Source organism: Sporothrix schenckii (genome assembly GCF_000961545.1).
Source record: "Sporothrix schenckii 1099-18 chromosome Unknown Cont44, whole genome shotgun sequence".
Lineage (NCBI taxonomy): Eukaryota > Fungi > Ascomycota > Sordariomycetes > Ophiostomatales > Ophiostomataceae > Sporothrix > Sporothrix schenckii.
The window spans coordinates 1,951,136-1,971,443 of NW_015971145.1; the positions used below are offsets into that span (position 1 = coordinate 1,951,136).

The 20,308-nt window shown below is 52.3% G+C and overlaps 5 protein-coding genes across 5 annotated transcripts; 3 read left to right on the forward strand and 2 right to left on the reverse strand.

The window, feature by feature from the left end:
* Window positions 1-89: 89 nt before the first annotated feature.
* SPSK_08615 (glutaminase GtaA) lies at window positions 90-2,537 on the reverse strand (the record flags this gene model as incomplete). Its single annotated transcript, XM_016735207.1, has 5 exons — window positions 90-1,410; window positions 1,532-1,641; window positions 1,726-1,889; window positions 1,968-2,263; window positions 2,347-2,537. The coding sequence occupies 5 exons, from the start codon at window positions 2,535-2,537 to the stop codon at window positions 90-92; spliced, it is 2,082 nt and encodes a 693-aa protein (XP_016587370.1).
* Window positions 2,538-2,775: 238 nt separating this feature from the next.
* SPSK_09837 (uncharacterized protein) lies at window positions 2,776-3,427 on the forward strand (the record flags this gene model as incomplete). Its single annotated transcript, XM_016736406.1, has 2 exons — window positions 2,776-3,237; window positions 3,260-3,427. The coding sequence occupies 2 exons, from the start codon at window positions 2,776-2,778 to the stop codon at window positions 3,425-3,427; spliced, it is 630 nt and encodes a 209-aa protein (XP_016587371.1).
* A 5,589-nt stretch (window positions 3,428-9,016) lies between these two features.
* SPSK_09790 (uncharacterized protein) lies at window positions 9,017-9,715 on the forward strand (the record flags this gene model as incomplete). Its single annotated transcript, XM_016736360.1, has 1 exon — window positions 9,017-9,715. The coding sequence occupies one exon, from the start codon at window positions 9,017-9,019 to the stop codon at window positions 9,713-9,715; it is 699 nt and encodes a 232-aa protein (XP_016587372.1).
* Window positions 9,716-11,610: 1,895 nt separating this feature from the next.
* On the forward strand, window positions 11,611-13,212 carry SPSK_09083 (Acyltransferase family protein; the record flags this gene model as incomplete). Its single annotated transcript, XM_016735663.1, has 3 exons — window positions 11,611-11,649; window positions 11,755-12,959; window positions 13,023-13,212. The coding sequence occupies 3 exons, from the start codon at window positions 11,611-11,613 to the stop codon at window positions 13,210-13,212; spliced, it is 1,434 nt and encodes a 477-aa protein (XP_016587373.1).
* A 2,523-nt stretch (window positions 13,213-15,735) lies between these two features.
* On the reverse strand, window positions 15,736-17,957 carry SPSK_08697 (uncharacterized protein; the record flags this gene model as incomplete). The annotated part of the gene is made up of 3 exons (XM_016735285.1): window positions 15,736-16,394; window positions 16,504-17,390; window positions 17,467-17,957. The coding sequence occupies 3 exons, from the start codon at window positions 17,955-17,957 to the stop codon at window positions 15,736-15,738; spliced, it is 2,037 nt and encodes a 678-aa protein (XP_016587374.1).
* Window positions 17,958-20,308: the final 2,351 nt, after the last annotated feature.

Below are 20,308 nucleotides of genomic sequence, written 5' to 3' on the forward strand. Positions count from 1 at the left end.
TCTTCCTACCATGCGTCTTCGTACCATCCGTCATCGTCGTCACCGTCTTCGTACTCTGTGTATGCGTCCTTGTCCACCACCGGGGGCCACTATTCTGGTAGCGCCAGGAGCGCAAAGAGCCCGCCCTGCACGGGCCGGCTGATAAACATCGGGCCACCCGTGGGGAACTCGCCCGTCGTCGCGTCGTACAAATCCGAGAGGGGCCGGGTAGTGGGCGTTCCCTCAACATAGCGGATGAGACGGCCGTGCATCAGGCTGCGCACATCGGGTGCTGCTACGGCCGCCGCAAACGCCTGCCAGTCCGACTTGGCCCAGGTGTGTCGCGTGTCCAGCGGCACGCCAAACTCTTGGATGACGCTGCCGTAGAAATTGCTTTGCATCGAGTATACCCAGTCCGGCACAAAGTTCAGCCCCAGCAACTTATCGGCGTAGATGTTGTACAGGAGGCCGTGCGAGTCGGGCTCGTTGTACGCAAGCGTCGTATGCGGCGGGTTGGCATTCTTATTGACACCGAGACCCGACCAGGTCTGTATATACTGGGTCGACGTGTTCAGATACTGCTGGCTGATCTCGTTGGCATTGACGACGCCGCTGAGACCAGCGATCTCGGCCATTGCGCGCACGCCGATGATGCCCTTGAGCGCCAGGTTTGTCTGGTTCGCTAGTGCGCCGGCAAAGTCGTCCGTCGACAGCTGGTAGTCGGGGATCAGCGAGTCGTTGACCAGGAACTGCGCCCACTGGTCCAGCAGCTGCCAATGTTGCTTCAGGTAGTCTGAATTCTTTGTTCGAAGCGCATATGCCAGTGTCATGATGATCATGTTACCGCACTCTTCGACTGGCATAGCCTCATCGTTGCCATTAGGATAGCCGAGAGCATTGGGGAAAAGGCCCAAATCGTGGGTCGACCACGGGTTCGGGTAATGGCCGCTTTCCTGGTTTTCAAACAAGGGATCCAGCAGCAACCTGAGCAGCTCCGGGTTGAGGTACAACAATATCGGGTGCGCCGGGAAGATTACGTCCACCGTCTGGATGTCGCCGTCGGAGCTAATTTCTTTGAGAAAGATGTAGTCCTGCCGCGAGCCGTGTGCGACCTGCAGTGAGCCAAACACCTGGCGAACGACCAGCGTCGTCAACGAAGCGTAGTCATCGCCCCCGGCATCAAACGCATCATTGTGGATCTTCGAGTCGAGCAGCCTGGCATCGTGGGATTCGGAGTCCCAGTTGGAGTGGAACGCCGCCAGGCAATCTTCGTCGGAGTTGTACACGGTCGACCACAGCGAACGGAGGGCCTCGGGGCTGGTATTGTTGCCCTGGAAATTGATGACCTCGTCCTGGGCGAGACCGATGGTAAAGAGAACGTCTTCTTCTGAGAGAACAGAGCCGAAGTCACGGGAGAACGCAAACACGGGCCTGGAAAGGGGCAAGAGACGTTAGATGAAATGCTACAGCAAAGGTTACGAGCCGTGAGCTCTTGTTCGACAAACAGGAAGGACACTACGATGGGTACTGTCCACGAGAGGTAAGACCATACCAGTTGTCCCCGATGGACCTGAAGGTAGTGTCGACTTTGTTGTCGAGGCTGCCATTGTTAATGAACAAGCCTCTGGTGTCGGTGTCTGGATAGCCGGTGCGATACGACACCTAATGGTGAGCTGGTCAGCAACGTGCACCAAAAAAAAAATAAGGTATGGTAATACGACGCTTTGGCCTGCGGAAGCCACTTACACCGGCTTTTGCGTCTGTGCCGTAGTACCAATTACCCCATAAGGCCATGTCCGATGCTTCAGAAAAGACCGTGTTCGTGGTCAGAGTGAACTTGTGGAATGCGAGGCCATCGCGGAGGCCGTTGGACCAGTTGATCTGTCTGCTGGTGTCTGCGCCAGCCCATTCTAGAAAACGAGAGGGCAAGAAAGGTGAACATTAGTCAACGGTCCCATTGTCGAACCTCAAAGGGGAAGGTAGCTCACCGCCTGAAATGTCCGTGTAGACTTGCACCTCGTGATGGTTGCCGTCGGAGGATTTGACAGAGACTTGTATGTAGGAGAATTGCATCGATTGTTGTAGGAGGTCGGTGGGATGCACAGGCGAGAGGAATGTGGCAGTCAGGGTGACTTTGCTGTCCACATCAAAGGTAAACGTGCTCGTGGTCGCGGTGTATTCGAAGTCGGTCTGGGTCACGACTTGGGGACCAGGGGCATTGCCCATCCAGTTATACGTGACATTGTCAACACGGATGAAGCCTTGCCATCCTGTGGTCTGGCCACTATTGGGCGATGTGGTTAGCTTTGAACACCAGCACAATGAATAAACAATCACAAAAAAAGAGAACGAATAAAACAAACGCACGCCCAGAATTGCGGCCACGAGCCGGGGAGGATTCCGCCCGAGTCGCCGTTCAGCCAGGTGCTCAAGTAGGGAGACCGGACGGCGAGCGGAATTGCAGGTGGCCGTAGCGGTGAGAATGTTGAGGCCGATGCAGCTGGTGCAACGGCAACCAGCACATATAGGAGGGTGCGTATGAGGGTTCTAGCCGCCATGGTGTAGATCTATTTCAGCGACTGTGCATCTCAAGTCGACTGAAAAGGAGCGGCAGATCCGTGGAGGCCGACAGATGTCGAGAGACGAGAATAACAATAAAGGTGCAAACCAGACGAAACAGTCAGGAACGGGGTGGTCAGGAAGGCGCAGGCACGAGTTGAGAAGGAAGCTTCGACTTGGCCTGGGGCCAGGATATATAAGTGACAAGAAGGGCAAGAGCGAACGAGCAAATGCACAATGGGCGAGCGGAACACACGGAGAAGTAGAAAAAGGGGGGTTCAAACAAGAGGAAAGAAGGCAGGACAGATCGGCCATATATGGCCGTCGACGCCGGTCGAGACTGCCCTGGACAGCTTCCCATACTCTTCTTCCTCTTGGCCCGCTCCTACGTTTCCTGGTAACAATATCTCAACTTGGAAGGAGGCAACGACGGCTGCTAGCCAAGAACCGTTGCGGAAACATGCTGTCGCAGATGCTGCAGTCACGACGACCCACGTGCGAGGCCCAGCGATACATCGCACAGTCGGTGATGTTGTAAGGCAGGTTTCTCAATGCTGGGCCACAGGAGCTGCACAAACGCAACAACGAGGACGAGGGGCACAGGATTGCACAACAGGCAAGCAGACAGAATCAGGAACATTGGCTGACAATCCGAAGCAAAACGGTAATCGAAGAGTCACCTTCCACAACTGGACTGTCGTACGTCGAAGACAGTATGCAGTGCAAGCTGCGGCCGATCCAATCTCTCTACCGCTCATGTGAGCCCTCCTCGAGAAAACGGGCAGAGACCGCCGCGAGCCGGGGTCAGACGGCCGACACGAATCACGGTCAAAGCATCCTTGGACAGAAACAGAGGGTTCTCATGATCGGCGGCCGAAAGTGTAATTAGCTTGGGGAAGGAGCACGCCATGGGCGGAGCACGCGAGATCCTCTCAACTCTTCTGTGCGCATCTCTGAGAGGGTGGCCAACGTGGGGAAAGATCAAGGAGCAGGAGACAGAAAGGAACAAAACGCGGAGAGACCCATGACCTGTCCACAGAAATCTCAGGTCGCCGCATCACGACCGACTGCAGATCTAAATCGGAGTGTTGCTTCTAAATTAGAGTTGGAGACTACCCGGCGCAACGTTTCCTGTCATGGCGCCGAATCTGGCCATTTAAGGAGATTTTGGACCGTGCACACAACACAATCCAACCACATATCGGCCCGGGGCCGGGGTCCCCAGACAGGTGCTAGATCTGCACGCGCCGGGATCGTCCAGTGCGGAGAATCGGCTTGTGATATCAAGTTGAAAAAAAGAAGGTTAATTTTCCGGGTGGCTGGGTTCCTGTTGACGTTTTCTGCTTCATAGGATGATCTGGACGTTGCCGTCGTCTCTTTTCTGCGGCCGAAGTGGTGTCACTGGCCTCTGGTTGGTGAGTTCAGAACACCAACCCAAAATTGCCAATGCAACCTTGTGGATGACAGAGACGCGTGCCGCTGTGCCGCAAAAAAACAGCTTCCTCTTTCTGTGCCGTTCGTGAGCCTCTTGAAGTCTGATGGCCTGACCCGGTGCCTTGTCCTTCCCACTTGATCTGGTGGCCTGCTGCCCTCTTTGTCCTCGTCACCCAAGACCCGAGGCTGCATTACGTGCATGGCCTGGATGGTCTCGAATGCCGGCGCACCCCTCTTTCAACGATGATCTTCTTGCTCACACAGCATCATCGACGCATCGGGGCGTCGTCCCGTTCTGGTTAAAAGCTTTCGCCCGGGTCTTTTCTCGTCCAAATCGTGACCCTTGCATCCATGTATATATGCATCTGTTGCTTCTCAAATTTTTTGTGCTTTTAGTTCTCATATTCCCACCGTAGCCGAATTTCCTGATTGACGTTTCGTTAAGCCTTTTGTGCTGTCACTGTTGTCCCACACGGGAATAAAGAGACGAAAGACGTGAGGAGATAGAATACCCTGGGTTCGTCTGTGCCGCACGACCTGGTCGATCCTAGTTCATCTCACCAAGTCGATCACCGAGGGGGTCGCTCGCGATAGGAGAAAAACCGGCGTCGTCGGGGAACGTCGCCGAATCATGAAAGCCAGTGATCTGAGATTGTGTGTTTCTTCGTCAGTATATTTTTTCTCATTTTTTTTTTCACGATGCGCACACGTTGACAGTTCACCTGCGACCGAATCGTGTTCATCATCACACTCTTATGCAACATGACCCCCTGCCGCCAGTCACTTTTACGGAAGGTCGCTTTGGAGGGGTTCGATGGTCGAGTGAAACACAAGTGACTGACTGGGATCGAAGCGCGTGCGTGCCTGGTGACATTGACAAAGGCCAAGCAGAAGGGCAGCACATATGACCGATTGAAATTTGCGTATCTCTCGTTGTCCTTGTCGCACTCGGTGAGCTTGGCAGCACGACCGTTGTAGAGTTGGCCTCGAGAGTCGACGCGTCTGTGTCGTGCTGGAAAGAGTAGGATGAAAGGACTTGGCGGCTCGATGCCCCGATATGTCAAAAACAACAGCATTTCTTAGATCCCGAAATAGCACGGCAGAACGGCCATCTCAGGAGTTGCCAACTGTGTCCGTCGGTCCTGCCTTCCTGCTGCAGCGGCCATGTAACCTGACAAAAGAAGAAAGAGGTAGTTTGTGCTTCTCATCACGACTTCCCGAATGAGAAGTTATGCACCTACATCGTGCCTTCCTTTCCCATGGTCGTTCTATTCTAGGAAAAGGGGCAGGTCCTATCCACATACCACAACACAAACAAGCGCAGCTCCGTGGTGTCACCCCATTTTCCGACCATGGTGAACAGCATATGCGGCACACGCATCGCAACAGCGCTGCACTCGCACGGCCAGCACGACACAGCAGAAAAGCTGCATAGTTCACACCTTGCTGGTCTCGTGGGCTGGGTGACAGAGAACCGGGCGCAGAGGTGAATATGGAGACGAGACACTGAGACTTGGAGACATGGAGAGATGTGATGCACAAAGCTTCTGTCGTGATAACAAACAACAAAAGGAGAGCTCTTTAGGCCGACCGCAGAAAGAGAACCACCCAGGCATATGTGTTAGCCAAGAATTCATCAAGGTTCCTCCCTGCAGGTCTTCATAGCCGGGCCGCCACCAAACGGCGCGCCCGTGACGTCGCATACGTCACACTCCTACAGTCACAGTCGTCGCGATGCTGACCGGCCGCCGACTGTCGTTGCTTTCGCCTCTAGATAGCGCTGCAACTGTGGTCATCACGCCGAGCATCAGCCGAAACCCAGCGGAAAGTTGCTAGACTAGAGGTACTGCTCTGGATATGATGGACGTGTTGCCAGTCAGAGATCATCGGCACCCTATATTGAGCCTTCGCTCTGGCTCACGAAAACTGTCTTGTAGGCATTTTAAACAGACATGCAAGTATCGGAGGACGGGCAAGATATGCCAACAAGAGCCTTGGGTGTGTGATGATCGGCCTCGAGCTGTCTGTCGGTGCTTCAAACTCTGACGGACTTGTCAGTTCGGCACACTTCTGGCTCCTTCGTCCAGGTTTCTGGATATGGTCTAGAGTCAGAAGGTCCTGAACGAAGATGTTTTACATACCTCCCGCTATCGTCTCTTTTATTTTCAGACCCGGCCGCAGCGAAAGTAACAGACACAGGTACAAGACGAGTGCAAGGATACGATCCAACACACAATGACCTACCATCTGTGGTGTGGTTCGATACCGTGATGCCTCCATCGTGAGCCCTGCAGGCACAATCGCGGGTAAGACTGCCAAACGCAACTCTGGCGAGTTCATGTCCGTTTCTTTCCAATCGTCTGCCTGAACGGACAAGCTCGGGATCTGATCCTAATCGTTTTTTTTTGGCGTTAAAATACATATATCAGTGCAGCATCCGACGGACTCACATATCGTGACGTGGATCCAGTGCTGCAAAGCAGCACTCGGGCCGCACACTCTCACCATGCTAGATTCTAGAATATTATGGGCTAACATTCGAAAGTATATGCAACTGGATATGGTTCCGGACCACGGACATTTACATCTCAATAGCACCATGCCGACTCAGCAACGAGCATGACAATTATGCTTTAGTTGGCGAACAACAAACATCAACGCCGACCAGGTGACATCATAGTATCGTCAACTCCAATTCGTTGAGCTATTAATCTGGCGGTTCTAAGTCATGCTTGCTTTCGCAAAGCCAACACGGAGCCTTCGGAGCGTCGATTTTATGAGACGCCGCGCGGGTTTCGCCTCTTTCGCGGGCATATCCCCACGAGTTACAACACCCGACGGCGTTGTACAAGCTTGTAACCGACCGCATCAGAGAGAAAGCGACTCTGTTTCCAACAGTGTCATGTGAAATTCGCGTGTCGGAGCATGAGAATCTGGCTTCGTCAAAAAAGGAGGCTGTGCGACTTAGGGATGCGCGCCTATCCTTGCACCTGACGTCGCAAGAAGAGACAAGGCATGTGCCATGCTCGTATCCCTCTTCGTTCACATCGACAACACACCAGTACCACGCAAGTCACTACTTTCAAAGTCAAGAGGCGGATGTAAGACCGGTTGATGAACTCAAAGTCCGAGGTCCGAGGACACTTTATGAAGATTGATGAAATCCAGGTCTTTCGCCTACTTTTGTCGGAGGGAAATCCCGTACCAGATTTCACCCCGGACGTTCGCTGGAACAACGGCGGATGTTCATCAAAAACGGAGATCGGTAGTTGGCCTTTCGTGTACCTGTGCGGACTCCGCACCCCTGCCAGTCTGGGCATTTACGCCACCTATTTCGGCTCAGAGAAAGCCAAAGAAACAGACCCTGGCGGTGTGGGTCGAATGTTTGGCGCGACGGCTTGGCGCTTTTGTCACAGCGCAGTGCTGGAAAAGGGGGCTCCGTTTCGATGCGTTGAGTTCAGCACTCTTGGGAAGCCGACGCTAGACCCTTCTTTTCTTTGCTCTGCAGCAGACAAGATGCCGCCGTTGAACCAAAGTCGTCTTAGCAAGGCACACTGCCAACGACGGATGCTGAAACAAAAGCCAATTTGTCGTTGAGAACTCCAGATCTAACCTTATATTTCTTTTTTAGATCCCATTTTCTGCAAACAGGGCACTCGTCGTTGATTCCATTTGGCGACCTGATAGCTGTGGCAACGAAACATCATTGGTGTTGCAAGGTTGTTAGATATCTTCGCCTTCCCAAGTCGGAAACTTAGTTTGCAGTCAGAGACTGAAATGACGTCGTCACACGCGGGTTTACAATACGGGGAAAGGCACTCGCCACGCCATTATGCCCTCAGTCCCCGCGATCCTTGGGTAAGGTGTCGAATGTCTTTCTTTAGCAACAGCCCGCCACAGCCCTGCAGCAGTCGTGTGTCGTGCTAATCGGAATACGAGGTCCCAACCAATCGCCTCGTTTCGAGAACGGCTGGGTTAGGTAGACAAGCTGTGGCGCCGATATTAGTTAAGAAGGAAGAGATTCCGGCAAAACAGAAACCACAACGCGAATCCTGGCTACTGGGAAAATGAAGAGGACGAGAGGCTCATATTTATTGCCTTACCGCGCAAGAGAAACTGCCTCGCATGTGCCCGCGGGGCAATACGATGCAAGAAACACAACTGTTTAGACGTCATGCCATCTTACAGGGTCGCTTTTGGCGCACATTTTACAACGTGCTTTGCGCCACTGTGCTGTTTTCTACAGCCCCACAGGCACATGACGGCTTCGGCTCGTCCACACCATCTTTGCGGTGCGTTTGTTGCGGGGAGGGTATGGTATTCACGAAAAAGGCCCTGCGGGAGGAGGCTGGGACCTGATACGAAAAAAAAATCTTGGCACCTCAGCGCGTGATATAACCGGCTGAAACCCATCAATTGTCCCAGCACACTGCTCACTGCCGATTTCGACGATTGCGACGGCTGTGAGATGTGCAAGTCTAATCTTTGCTCACTTCTTCTACGATATTTCTCCACCTGTGTCAAACGCCCATTGTCTTCGACAGAGCGTGACGGAGAACTAGCCATTCGCTCCAAAACGGGACAGCAGGGACAGGTATTGCAATCAGCGAAACTGTTGACCCGGGAGACCCTGACTATGACAACTCAAAATGCGAGAGTACTCAGGATGTGGTGATCCATACAGCCAATACAGATGTACCTGCGTGGTCCGCGAGGAACCCTTATGTCTAACCCCTATTCACTAGTCTCCACGGACATACGTTGTGCTCATCTAACAAACCCACGTTGTAGCACAAGGGACACGCGTCCCTGACGGAGAAAACGATGCTTTGACGGCCGCGACAACGGCCAATATGCAACGCGATCATACTCCTCGCCTCGCCAGCGGGTTAGGATTCAAAATGACGTGCCGACAACTCCATCAGGCGAACTAAGCGTTGCGCTAGAGGCTCTTGTAGCTTTCCAGAAGGGAGGCGGGTGAGACGCAGAAGGGATGCGGGTGAGACGAGGGATTCCGGCTTTTGAAGCGCACATCAAGGAAAGGATGGCGGCAGGACCCGATGTGCAATGCGACAAAACCTGCTGGACTCTTCCTTACCATCCCTGGCACTCTGGCCCTGCTTTCACGCAAGCACCAATCATGACGACGATGATCGCCGCTTCAAGTCGCTTTGTCAGATTGTTATTTCGTACTGTTCATCGCTTGGAGATTTCTCCCCGCGCTAATAGTAGTGAATACTGGAGCCTCCCCTCTTCACTCGCCGTGGTCTACTCCGTAACGCGTTTGCTGTATGAGGAGTGGCAAGCCAAGAAAATTGCAGGACGAAAAGCAGTGCGACCCCCGGTCTCCAATTGTCTTGGCGTGCATTCGAACCACCTTGCAATGAGCTCACAAGCCTCAAAGAACGAGAGAGCGGCCCAAAACAAGGCAAAGCACCCAGCTGGACACAACGGGCCAAGTAAACGAGGATCTATGCGAAATGCGAAATGGCCACCGAAATGGCCGGCCCCAACAGCTAGTAAACGACGCTCTCATTTTCGTGTCTTTCTTTTTCTGTTCTATCTCATTTCACTTACGAAATACACTCTTGCGAGCCACAATGCCAAGACCACTATCACCCCAAACTCCACGGCAGCACAACCGTGGCACGCTCTCAATGTCCCAGCACATATTCAGGAGACGGGCCAGGGTTTAGGTCGCCTTACGCCTGGCAACATTCAGGAGGTCAGAACTAAAGATTAGATTTTGTTTGTCGTTGCTCAGGTCAGCTCACGAGGGTGTGTCAATTGCTGGAGAAAGGCACAACATCAGTGGCTCTACAAACCTAGTTGTCCCAGGGCCTCCAGATGGCCTAGGCCTTGGTATCCCGGCCCCAAGGTTGGTACAATGGGGCAACAAGAGCGTGGGGCGATCCCGATGCAGGTCCATCTTCCAGAAAACGCTAAAGGCGATGTTTTGCCGGCGTGTTTGACGGCGGTGGACCAGAAGCAAAGAAGGTTTACAGACAAGACGAAAAAACCAAGTGGCAGGCATAAAAAGGACGACGATAAGAAAGACACCAGGGACTTGTTGCCTGTAGCGGCCCCAAAAGCCTTGACAGGCCACTATGGCCAACACAAGACGACGGCAAACCGACCAATCGTCTGCCCAAAAGCCAGAAATGTACGTCGTAATTACATCGTAAGCATCAGAGGCGCCGACACCGCCCGCTAACTGACACCTGTGATTCAAACCAGACAAAAAAATGCCCCATAGGCTGAAAAGGTTGGACGTTAGCGGCTGGGCATGGAGCTTAGAATAGGAGGGACGTCGAAGTGTGACCATTCTTCTTAGTGGCAGCGCGGCCGCCAGTACGACATATACGGCCAAAACGCACCGAAACACACGTCGCCTCTTTGACACACAGACTACGCTATAGGAGAGGAGATGAATTGGATTGTATCTTAGTCCTTCACATGGTTTGTTCGACAAAGGAAGTCACGATAGGACAAAGAAAGGGGAAAGAGCATATGGCGAGGCTGACTTGGCTATGAACCCAGATGGGAAGTTACGCGGACACAGTAAAATAAGATACCCGCTCATAGAAAGCGCTTGCGCGGCAAGTTGTATCTTAGGACCCTCTTCTTGCCTCTTTCAGGTCACTATCTTACGTAGGACCGTTCTTCACTGGGGCCCCAGTGTCCAGCTGCATGTCACTTGCCCCCTAGCCAAGCCTGCCGCTGCCAATCAATCTATTCAGTCTCCTTTCCTTGCTTTTTTTTTTTTGTTCATCTTGGTGGTCTTCCGATTGTCCCACCGTCATTGCTCTAGGTAGACTGGCTCCTGGCAGGGTCGGACCCGCAAAGTATTTTCGTAGCCTTGGTCTCTTGCTCTTGCCTCTCGTTTTACGGAGCACGCTTTCTCTTCTTCACACTTATCTATCGACGTCCCGTCACGCCTTCTTGTCTGCTTCTTCTGTTCTTTCCTCTATTTCCTTCTTCGTCGCCTCGTGCTTTCCTTCCTCCGCCTTTGTTCCTTCCCCCCTTTCCCCTTCTCCATCTTCTTCTCCTTCCCCGACAGTCACTCGTTTCTTGTGTTGTTCTTGTCTTTCTCTTCATCCTTCTCTTCTTCTTCTTCTTCTTCTTCTTCTTCTTCTTCTTCTTCTTCTTCTTTCTCCTCTACCCGTCACTTCTTCGCAGGCAGGTTTTCTTTTTATGTTGTTTTTCTGGCCATTCGATTTTATGTTCTTGCTTGGACTCGTATACGACACGCTCTCTTATTACGCCCACTATCATCTCGCAAACACGACATTGACTTCTCGCTCTCTTCCGTGTCGACATCGGCTGGACGTGTTCTTTGGCTTCTTGGTTCGACGTTATATCGACTGCATACGAGCATATGATACTCAAAGTGAAGCCGAACCGCCTTTGAATCTCCGCACCGACTAGCAGGCTTATTCGCGTTTCGTATTCACCGTGTTACACTCTGTGATTTCTCGACGAGCCAAGAAGGGCCGGAATCGGATACGCACCTCTCTTCTTTGCGACCAGACTGGTTTCTAGTACCTTTTAACGACTACTTTGCGAACGGACACTGGGAGACGACTTTCAATTTATTTTTTTTCTTTTTGTTCTCGACAACCGTCAAATTAGCCCATCATGCCGATCGGAAAAGAAGGAAATGTAAAATGGGTGGACGTAAGTATCTCCGGCTCGTGGGCAGAGGAAGAAACAGAAGAAGCAAAAGAACAAAGAATCATAAGCCTTGACGAAGGGAGGACGCTCTGCTAACGACTACGCAAGGGCTTCCGTGGCTTGGCCTCGTCACTCGTGGTACTCACACACTTGAGCCGCTCCTTCGACCTGCTGCTCTTCGACATTACAGACAACGACGATGCAGCACCAAGAGTTGTGCAGTACCCCTTCATCCGCGTGCTCTTCCAGGGCCGCATCGGTGTCGCCGTCTTCGCCATGGTCACCGGCTATGTCTGCGCCCTCAAGCCCATCCGCCTCAGCCACCAGGGCCAGCAGTCCGCCGCCTTCAAGTCCATGGGCAAGTCCGCCCTGCGTCGTGTGCCCCGGTTGATCCTGCCGGCCGCCTTTGCCACCTTCTTGACCTGGCTCGCCTGCCAGCTGGGCGCCTACCACACCGCCGCCCACTGCGACAGCTGGTGGATCCGCGCGACGGGTCCTACGCCGGCCCCGAACTTCTGGCACGCCCTCCGGAGCCTGCTTAATAGCGTTATCGCAACCTGGACGCTCGGCGGCAACGAGTACGACGCCAACCAGTGGACCCTGCTTCCGTTGCTCCTGGGCAGCTTCTGGGTCTACGTCTTCATGCTGGCCACGGCTCATGTGCGCCCGCGCTACCGCATGATGATGGCCATGGCCATGTGGTTGTACTTTATCCTGGCCAACGACCCGACCTGTGGCATACAGTTCTTCTTCGGCGTCTTCTTGTCGGATCTCCAGAACCTCCCAAGTGCTAACAAGTTCTTGAACGACCATCCGCGTGCCACCCGCGTGCTCTCCCCCTTCTTCCTTGTCCTCGGCACCTTTGTCGCCTCGTACCCGGAGTCCAATCCCGAACGCGTCGGCTGGTCGCGTAATCTCCACGCGGTCCTCGCCTTCGTCCTGCCCACCGGCTCCGACTACCCGCGCTTTGCCTCTGGCCTCGGTGTCCAGCTCATTGCCATGGGCCTGCACTTCTCACCCAAGATGCGCGACGTTCTGTCGAACCGGGCCTTCCTGTGGCTGGGCAAGCAGTCCTTTGCCGTCTACCTGTTGCACGGCCCGCTCCTGCGCAGCGTCCTTGCCTGGATGCTGTACGGCTTCAAGACGCTGCCTGACACGCTCGATGCCGAGGGCCAGCCGCAGCAGCACGAAACGCCCTTCCCGGGCATGATGCACCTCTATGTTTCGCTTGTTATGTGGATCCCGCTGAACTACTTTGCTGCTCATCTGTGGACGACCTACGTCGACCCGTACTGCGGCGAACTGACGGAGAGGTTTGTCCGCTACGTCCTCAACGAGGAGCAAGAGAAGCCACAACCGCTCCTGCCGGCGTAGAGGCGCGGCAGCCGAGACGGGCGTGAGCCGTACGAAGATGGAGACGGCGGTGCCGGACCAAACCCGGACCTCGACCGCCGTACGTACACAATGGGTGAAGATGCCATTGAGCTGGACCGGTTGGACATCTTCTCCGACGCGGACAACGCGGACAACGCGAACGATGTGGGCATGAGCAGCGCAAGAGAATAAGCTGCCACCATGTACCCTGCACATTGTCACCGCACACACCACACACCGAAACCACCCTCCACACTCTACACAACCTCGACAGCATTATTGGCATTGTTTCTCTCGCATTGGGGCGATAAAGAAGCACATGGCGTTTGAGTCTGCTTTTTCTCAATGGGCATTTTCTTGGGTTTCGTAATCGTTTGTACTTTTTCCCTTCATGCTCTGTTTCCCTTCATGCTCTTTTTGTTTCGTTTCTGTCGTCACTTTTTTCTTCTCATTTTCATTGGCGGCATTTGTTCATGTTCTTCATTTTTCTTCTTCCACTTCTTATTGTCTCGTTTCTTATTTAAGAGGTACTTTTTCCTACCCTTACCCTTACCCTTACCCATAGCTCATTGCGTGCTTAACTGTTTACGCCGGATGCATGTCATATACTCTCATGCAAAACATACCCAAAATATTTATTGTCTATTCAACATTCAACAGAAAACAAGTCAGAATATTTGTACGCGATGTTACAGAGACAAGTCAGTGCGCATGGAGAGTATGACTTTACGGCTTGTTTGTGTCATGAGTTGTAGGAAGAGAAAAAGAGTAAAAGCGAACATGGCCCGGCCGACTGTGTCTCAGAGTAAGTCGTACACTATGCTCCAGGCACTGGTGGAAAGCATCTAGCGTCACGATACCACATCCCCATTCTTGTCCATCTTCTGGCAGATTGCACGACGCGCGTCTCTTTTTTCTCTTTTTTGAGCCTTTCACTTTGAACCCCCGTTTTGTGGAGAGAACCACCTGCCGAAATCCACAGGTTGTCTTTCTGTCTTGGCAGTCTCCATTTTTTGGTTGCTTTTGATGCAAAAAAAGGGAAGGACCCGGTACCCACACTATTGTCTTGGCATCCTCCAAGTTTTCCAGAGGAGGCGAGTTGACGGTACAGAAGACTTCAACGCACACTGGGACCTCTTTACTTTTCAACCTGGACAACCCCATTGCCAGAGGCATTCGATGCGTTTTGGCTGTTCAGCTTGTTCGTGTCATTATGACTTACCTTTCCCCTGTTTGGATGTACTCAGTTTCCTATTTGGGCGAAACGGTCCTTTACAGCGCAACTAAATCAGTGGCCGACTCTCCGCAAGCTGTCTCGGTACTCTCTTTTGTGGGCCAAGAGACAGTACCAAGAAAAGGGTCCAGTGCCAAATGTGTGCCAAAAACTTGCTGCTATTTGTCTTGGCGCAGGCTCAATAAGCCTTTGATCAGCGCTCCTTGACAAGTCTTGGCCCGCCAGGTCCTTTTTCGTTCTTGTCGCTGCGGTGCGCTTCGTGTCGAGCCTATTTACTACAAACTTTTGTTCCTGGCCTATCCCACTGGCTTCGTGCTATCGCCAGACGAGTTTAAGGTTCACACTGACATGGAGCTTGGGAATCTCGGGGTCACACAATCGTACAGACAGAGTAAGCCAACTCTCCCCAAGCAGTAAACAAGTGGGGTACCGTTCTGTCTAGATTCGTTTCAGCGGCCCTGACTAACCAAAATAGGAAAATCCAAAGATGGTCGCAAGCGTTCGTACGAAGATGCCGAAAAAGCCGCGATACAAAATGTGAGATGAAAGTGGTTCTGTGATTGGCAGTCTGGGTGCGCCATACCAAATGGCAGGAGCAATATCAAGATCACAAGACACAAAAGACGAGGACATCTAGGAATCGAGACAACTGATCCCATTGTCGTAACCGTGCTCCGTACTGAAATCCACCAAAAACGAGCTGCAGATTTCCCAACAGAAAGCTAGCAATCTGACTGAGCGGCTACTTTAACCATAAGAGTTTAAAGTCAACGTCTTCCAACAGGAGATTGTGACATGCTGGACAAATGAGGCCAACAGATAGGGTCACAGCATTGGCAGACCTCCTTCTGCTTATGGAAGGTGTGTAAAAACACTATGCGTCTACGTTGTGCATCAGATATGCATGTGAAGAGGCTGTGGGGGGCTTACGAGCAGAGATACGCTGTGAGAGATAAGCTTGCTGAAGATAACCTGTAAAGGTAACGGCTCAAGCACTGTAACGATGTTTAAATTCGATATTGCTCTCTTTATCATGTAAGCTTCTCGTTTCTTTGATTTCTGCGGTGGTCCAGCTGTCTTGTCGAGTTAGGAACATCAGTGATGTATGCAAGGCCTGGTTGGGTAAGCGTTGATTTTTTATATACCATGAGTCGTTGAGTCGAAATTGTGGACGATGAAAAACAAAGAGAGCAAAAGCGTCTAAAAAACACCAATGTGCAAAAGTGAAATGGCAAAGCAAAAAAGGGATTGGACGCAAAACGCAGACCTAAAATAAACACCCCATATCTCCATAAATCGTCGTGCATCAACGTGAATATACAAGTCAAGCAAAGCACGTCAACATCAACTGGTATATAACCACACAGTCAGGTAAACAATAACCGATGAAATAGGAATAGGTTACCGGCTCGAAAATATAGAGGACGTCTACGTTGTCGAAGCGGGCACCAGCATCACCAAGAGCGCCACAGTCATCTCAATCACCAGGAAAACTGTTCGCAGTGCAGCTCGACGCTCGGCCCATCGCTGGTGATGCATTTGGCCGTCGCATTGCGCACCGTCTTCATCAGCGTCGGCGGGCCGCAGGCTGCGACCAAGACACGCTGTGTTCGCGCCGTCGATGATACGGCAGTGCGGATCACCGTCTCCGCGTCGGGGCGGCCCGGCGAGAAGGAGTGGCGCAGAGGCTGTGACTCGGTTCCGTTGGCCTCGCTGTTGGCGGCAGCGGCGGCAGCGTCGGCTGCTGCCGTTGCCTTTTCCAGGTCCGCCGCTACGTTGGCATCCGCACTGGGACTGCCAATCTCGTCACTGTTTCGGCTCGTAGCATGTTCCTTCTGCACGACATGCACCTTCTCCTTCTCCTCAGCCATCTCCTTGTCGCTGTCGTGGTGCAGGTCAGGCGTCGTCGTCTCCCTTGCGAGTGTTGTCGGCCCAGCTCGTCTTGCTGTCGATGCGGTGGCTCCGCCTGCAATAAAGCGTGTCGTCGTTCGACCGACGCGGTTCCCGGTTGTATTTCTAATATCCTCGTCGGACGACGACGATCCCGGAACACGCGTGACGTACAGCGACACGTGCACTTTCGGCGCGTTTGGATGCGAGCGAAGTGTGTCGAGGTGTCCGGAAAACCAGCTGAGTGTTTCTGTTGGGTGACTTATTAGCGTTTTGCTTTCAAGAAAAGAAAAAAAAAAGAAACAAACAAAAAAAGAAAACAAACAAAAAAAAGAAAAAAAAAGAAGAAGAGAATGTACCCTGTGTTTTCGCCGTCCAGATAAACACAATGTTCTTGGCAGACTGGGCATCCATTCGCTCCAGCATGTTGCCCACCAATCCAAAGGTGTAGCTGGCACCGCTTCCACCGGCAATCAGAATAATCTTGTCGTATTCCATGGGATCGGGGAAGGTTCCGTAGGGGCCTTCGGCAGCAGCCCATAGCTTTTGGCCAGGGTTTGCCGTTGCCTGGGCATGAAGCTTTCGGGTGAAACCGTTGTAGGACTTGACGACAAATTCGGTCGAGCCGTTGGCAGCTTCTGTGTCGATGATCGTAAAGGGATGCATCTCAAACGTGCGGATGGCTGGAATCCACATCAAGACATGCTTTCCAGGGACAGCCCGTGGGGGTTTCTTAGCGAGAAGGATCCGCGTACCTCCGTTCGGCAAAGGGTAGATGGTCGCTTCATTGCTTGTGCTGTTCAGCAAGAGACGGCTGACGCGGATGAGACGGTCCGTGGCGAACAAGGCTGCCGTCAGAGACAAGACGACGGGGATGCGCGTGTGAATATCCGGGCGGTGGAACCCGATGCAGACAATGGCCACACAAAACGCCGTCAAGTGCATGACATAAAAGGCTTCGTAGGCATAACGGCGCAGCAGAAGGGCGGCCGTGACCATGATGAGGAACATGAAGCCCGCGATCATGCCCGCAATCTGCGCATGTTCGCGCAGGACCTCTAGCTTGCCGAGGTGAAAGAAGAAGGCCGTGTACGAGGACGCGTGGATGACCATGAGCAGAAATGTTGTGCAGCCTGCAATCTGATGCAGGCAGTTAAGCCGTTCGTAGGAATACGACGTTAGGTAGGCCAATGGGGTATTTTTCAGAGCGAGAAATACAACGAAGCACAAGTTGGTCACAAGGAGCCTGCCAGGAGTCAGCAATGAGTACAGAAGGGAGTAGAGGCGCAGAGAAAGGTAACTTGGAAATAAAATACACTCACCAGCCAAACCGAGACGCTTCGGGACTGAGACTCGACTTGTCGACGTTGGTAAGCATCAGGGTAAGGTTAATGGCCACATAGACCGCAACGAGAAGGCCGTGGCCAGAGGAATTCAGGCCAGGCGCCGGGCGGACAAGGAGATTCCGTAGACGTCGGGAGATGACAACAAAGGGCCGAGCCAATGGGGCCGGAATGAACGGCGATCGGCTCGCGAGTTTTCGAGACCAGTGCAGGAATGTGAATACGGCAATGAGACCACAAATGGCGGCCGCATAATATGTCGCTGTCCTCTCGTTATATGCCTGCCGGGCGGCAAACATCGCTGCTTGGGCCGGGCTGAAGGGACTGCCACCTCCGCCGCCGTGGCCTCCATGGCCGCCGTGGTCTCCCATCGGGTGACTGCTGTTTTGGGCGGTCTCATTGCTCGGCAGCAAGCCGGCAGTCCCTCCACCAGACGTTCCGTTGCCGTCCATATGTGAAGATTGTGACATTTATTTTTTAAGTTCTGCAAAGACCGCACGAGGAGTAAACGTAGTTGCAAGCTCAGGGCGCGAAGTTGACCGGTGTCACTTGAGACAAAGGCAGTAACTCGACGAGCAATAATCTAGCCCCCCACTGATATAAGCAACACCAGCAACGAGGAGAATGGGATGAAGGGCCGAGGAGAAAGCGAAGAAGAAGGAACTATGAAGAAAAAGGGAGGGAGGGAGGGCAATAGAAACGCCTTGTATAAGTAAGGACAGAAAGGAAGGACACAATGTTAGAACCGTGTGAGAGAAATGTGATTAGTGTTGCGGGAACAAAAATAAAAGTAAACAGCTCCAAAACCACGCGACGGACAGATCAACCAACCATTCTTTGACTTTAAAGGTTGGCACGCGAGGTTCTGACCAGGAGATTATATACGATATCCCATGTTCACTGTCTCGACCTCGACGAATGGCGGTGCCACTTTGGAAGGCAATATAGAGTGTCGTCTCGTTTGCAGCCGACATATTCTGAGAGTTTCATATCTCTTCGATGTGGGCGAGTATACACAAGGATAAAAAACATTTACAGACATGGTTGGGGGTGTGGAAAGACAGATGGAGGGGAAGGAGGGGGTGTATCACTTGAAGGTCTGGATCTGAAAGTCGAGTGACGCTCATTGAGTTGGCTCATTAGTGCCCGACTTCGGGAGGCCAAAGGACAACGCAAAGAAGGCATGTGGAATATACAACAATGGATTAATAGTAGTGTAAACATGGACCGGGGCGTAGGCAAGGGATTCGTACTTTCGATGATATGAATGACGAGCGATGGAAGGACCAACATCACCAACATTCAAGGGACCACTCCACATTTCGCTGCCTTGGTCATCCGTATGTCAAGTTTGGAGTAAAACGCACGACAGGGGACGTAGAATCATGACGCACCTGCATGCAACAAACATAAGAAACAAAATAAAACAAACATGGGGTGCTTTAGGCGTGCCCGGGGAACAGTGGATCTGGTAATAGCCTTTTGGACTCGCTCCAGTATGTCGCAAGAAAATGCGGAAGCAAAGCCTTGTTTCCACTGACTGTGACGTAGAGACGGCTCTGCGGGAGAGCACAGGCATGGCACTGGACGGACATATCGGTGCCGTTCCCGTGTGTTTTCTTGAAAAGGCCTGGATCTGAGCTCCGAGATTCCAAGACAGACACGGATCACTGATCCACGCCGCGAGTTGCTTTGCAGCTTACCATTCCTTTCCATGGCAATCTCCGTCCTGACGATCATAACACGTCAATGCTACACTAGAGTGGTCTCGATGTCGGTTTGATTTCCTAGACATATACCACATCTGTTAGCAAAACTTTCGTGCCCAGTCCTTCAATCTTCCTCACCATTTACCATCCACGGCCCATGCAGACCACCACACCGTTGTCACCTTCCTCACCATATTGGTATTGCTTTTAGGCGGCATGAGAATATTCTCCGCGCTCAGATGCTGTTCCCATGCGCGATGTTCATTCCTGGTTGGTTCGCGCGGAATGGCATCTTCCTGTTTCGATGGATGCCCAATCTGGTCATCGCAGCAGATGGCGGTGGGTAGGTTTCAGAAGCCTTTGAGTTTAAAAGCTAACAAAAACAAGAAACAGGAACAGCAATCAGTGAAAGGACACAGGTGTCGAAATAAAGACAGAGAGAATGAGAGAAGAGCAGTACGAGGTAGGGAGGTCAATCAAAGCAATACCGTAGGGTCTTGGCCAACGTTGATAGTGTCAGCGATGACAACGACGGCAAGATATAGTGGTAAATAAATGAAAATGGACAAACGAAGAATACAAACAGACGGTAGCAGAGACGATGGGAGGCTCATTGTGACAGGTTGTTGACAAGGTCAGGAGGTTGCAACAAAGCGGAGAGATCAGGGAAATCATTGGTCGGCATCGTGCTTGCCATTGCGCAGGTGATCTGATTGGCTGGGTAAGGAAAGAACGTCGTATTTTTGATTGGAAAGAGCAATATGGATAAACCTCCTAAAATGGAATTGCCACTACCATGTTGAAGAAGGAGCAACAGACAGGTGCGAACTACAAACAGCATGCAACAATAAGAAGTAGCCCATTTTACATAAACGGCAAGAAGACGAGTGGAAGAGGAAACTGCGACACAGATGCTGGGGAAGTTGAGCCCTTCGCCCCTTCCTTGCATGCATGCATCTGGCACCGTGACATGCTCACCTGATCTTGGGACAGTAAGCGAAGACGAGCCTGCAGCAGTTGGTTAACCGAGTGAAAACGGAAAGAATTGCACATGCGGCGTGAGAAGCCTAAAATGGAAGGAGCGCTGCGCAGTCCAGATGTGGTATGTATCT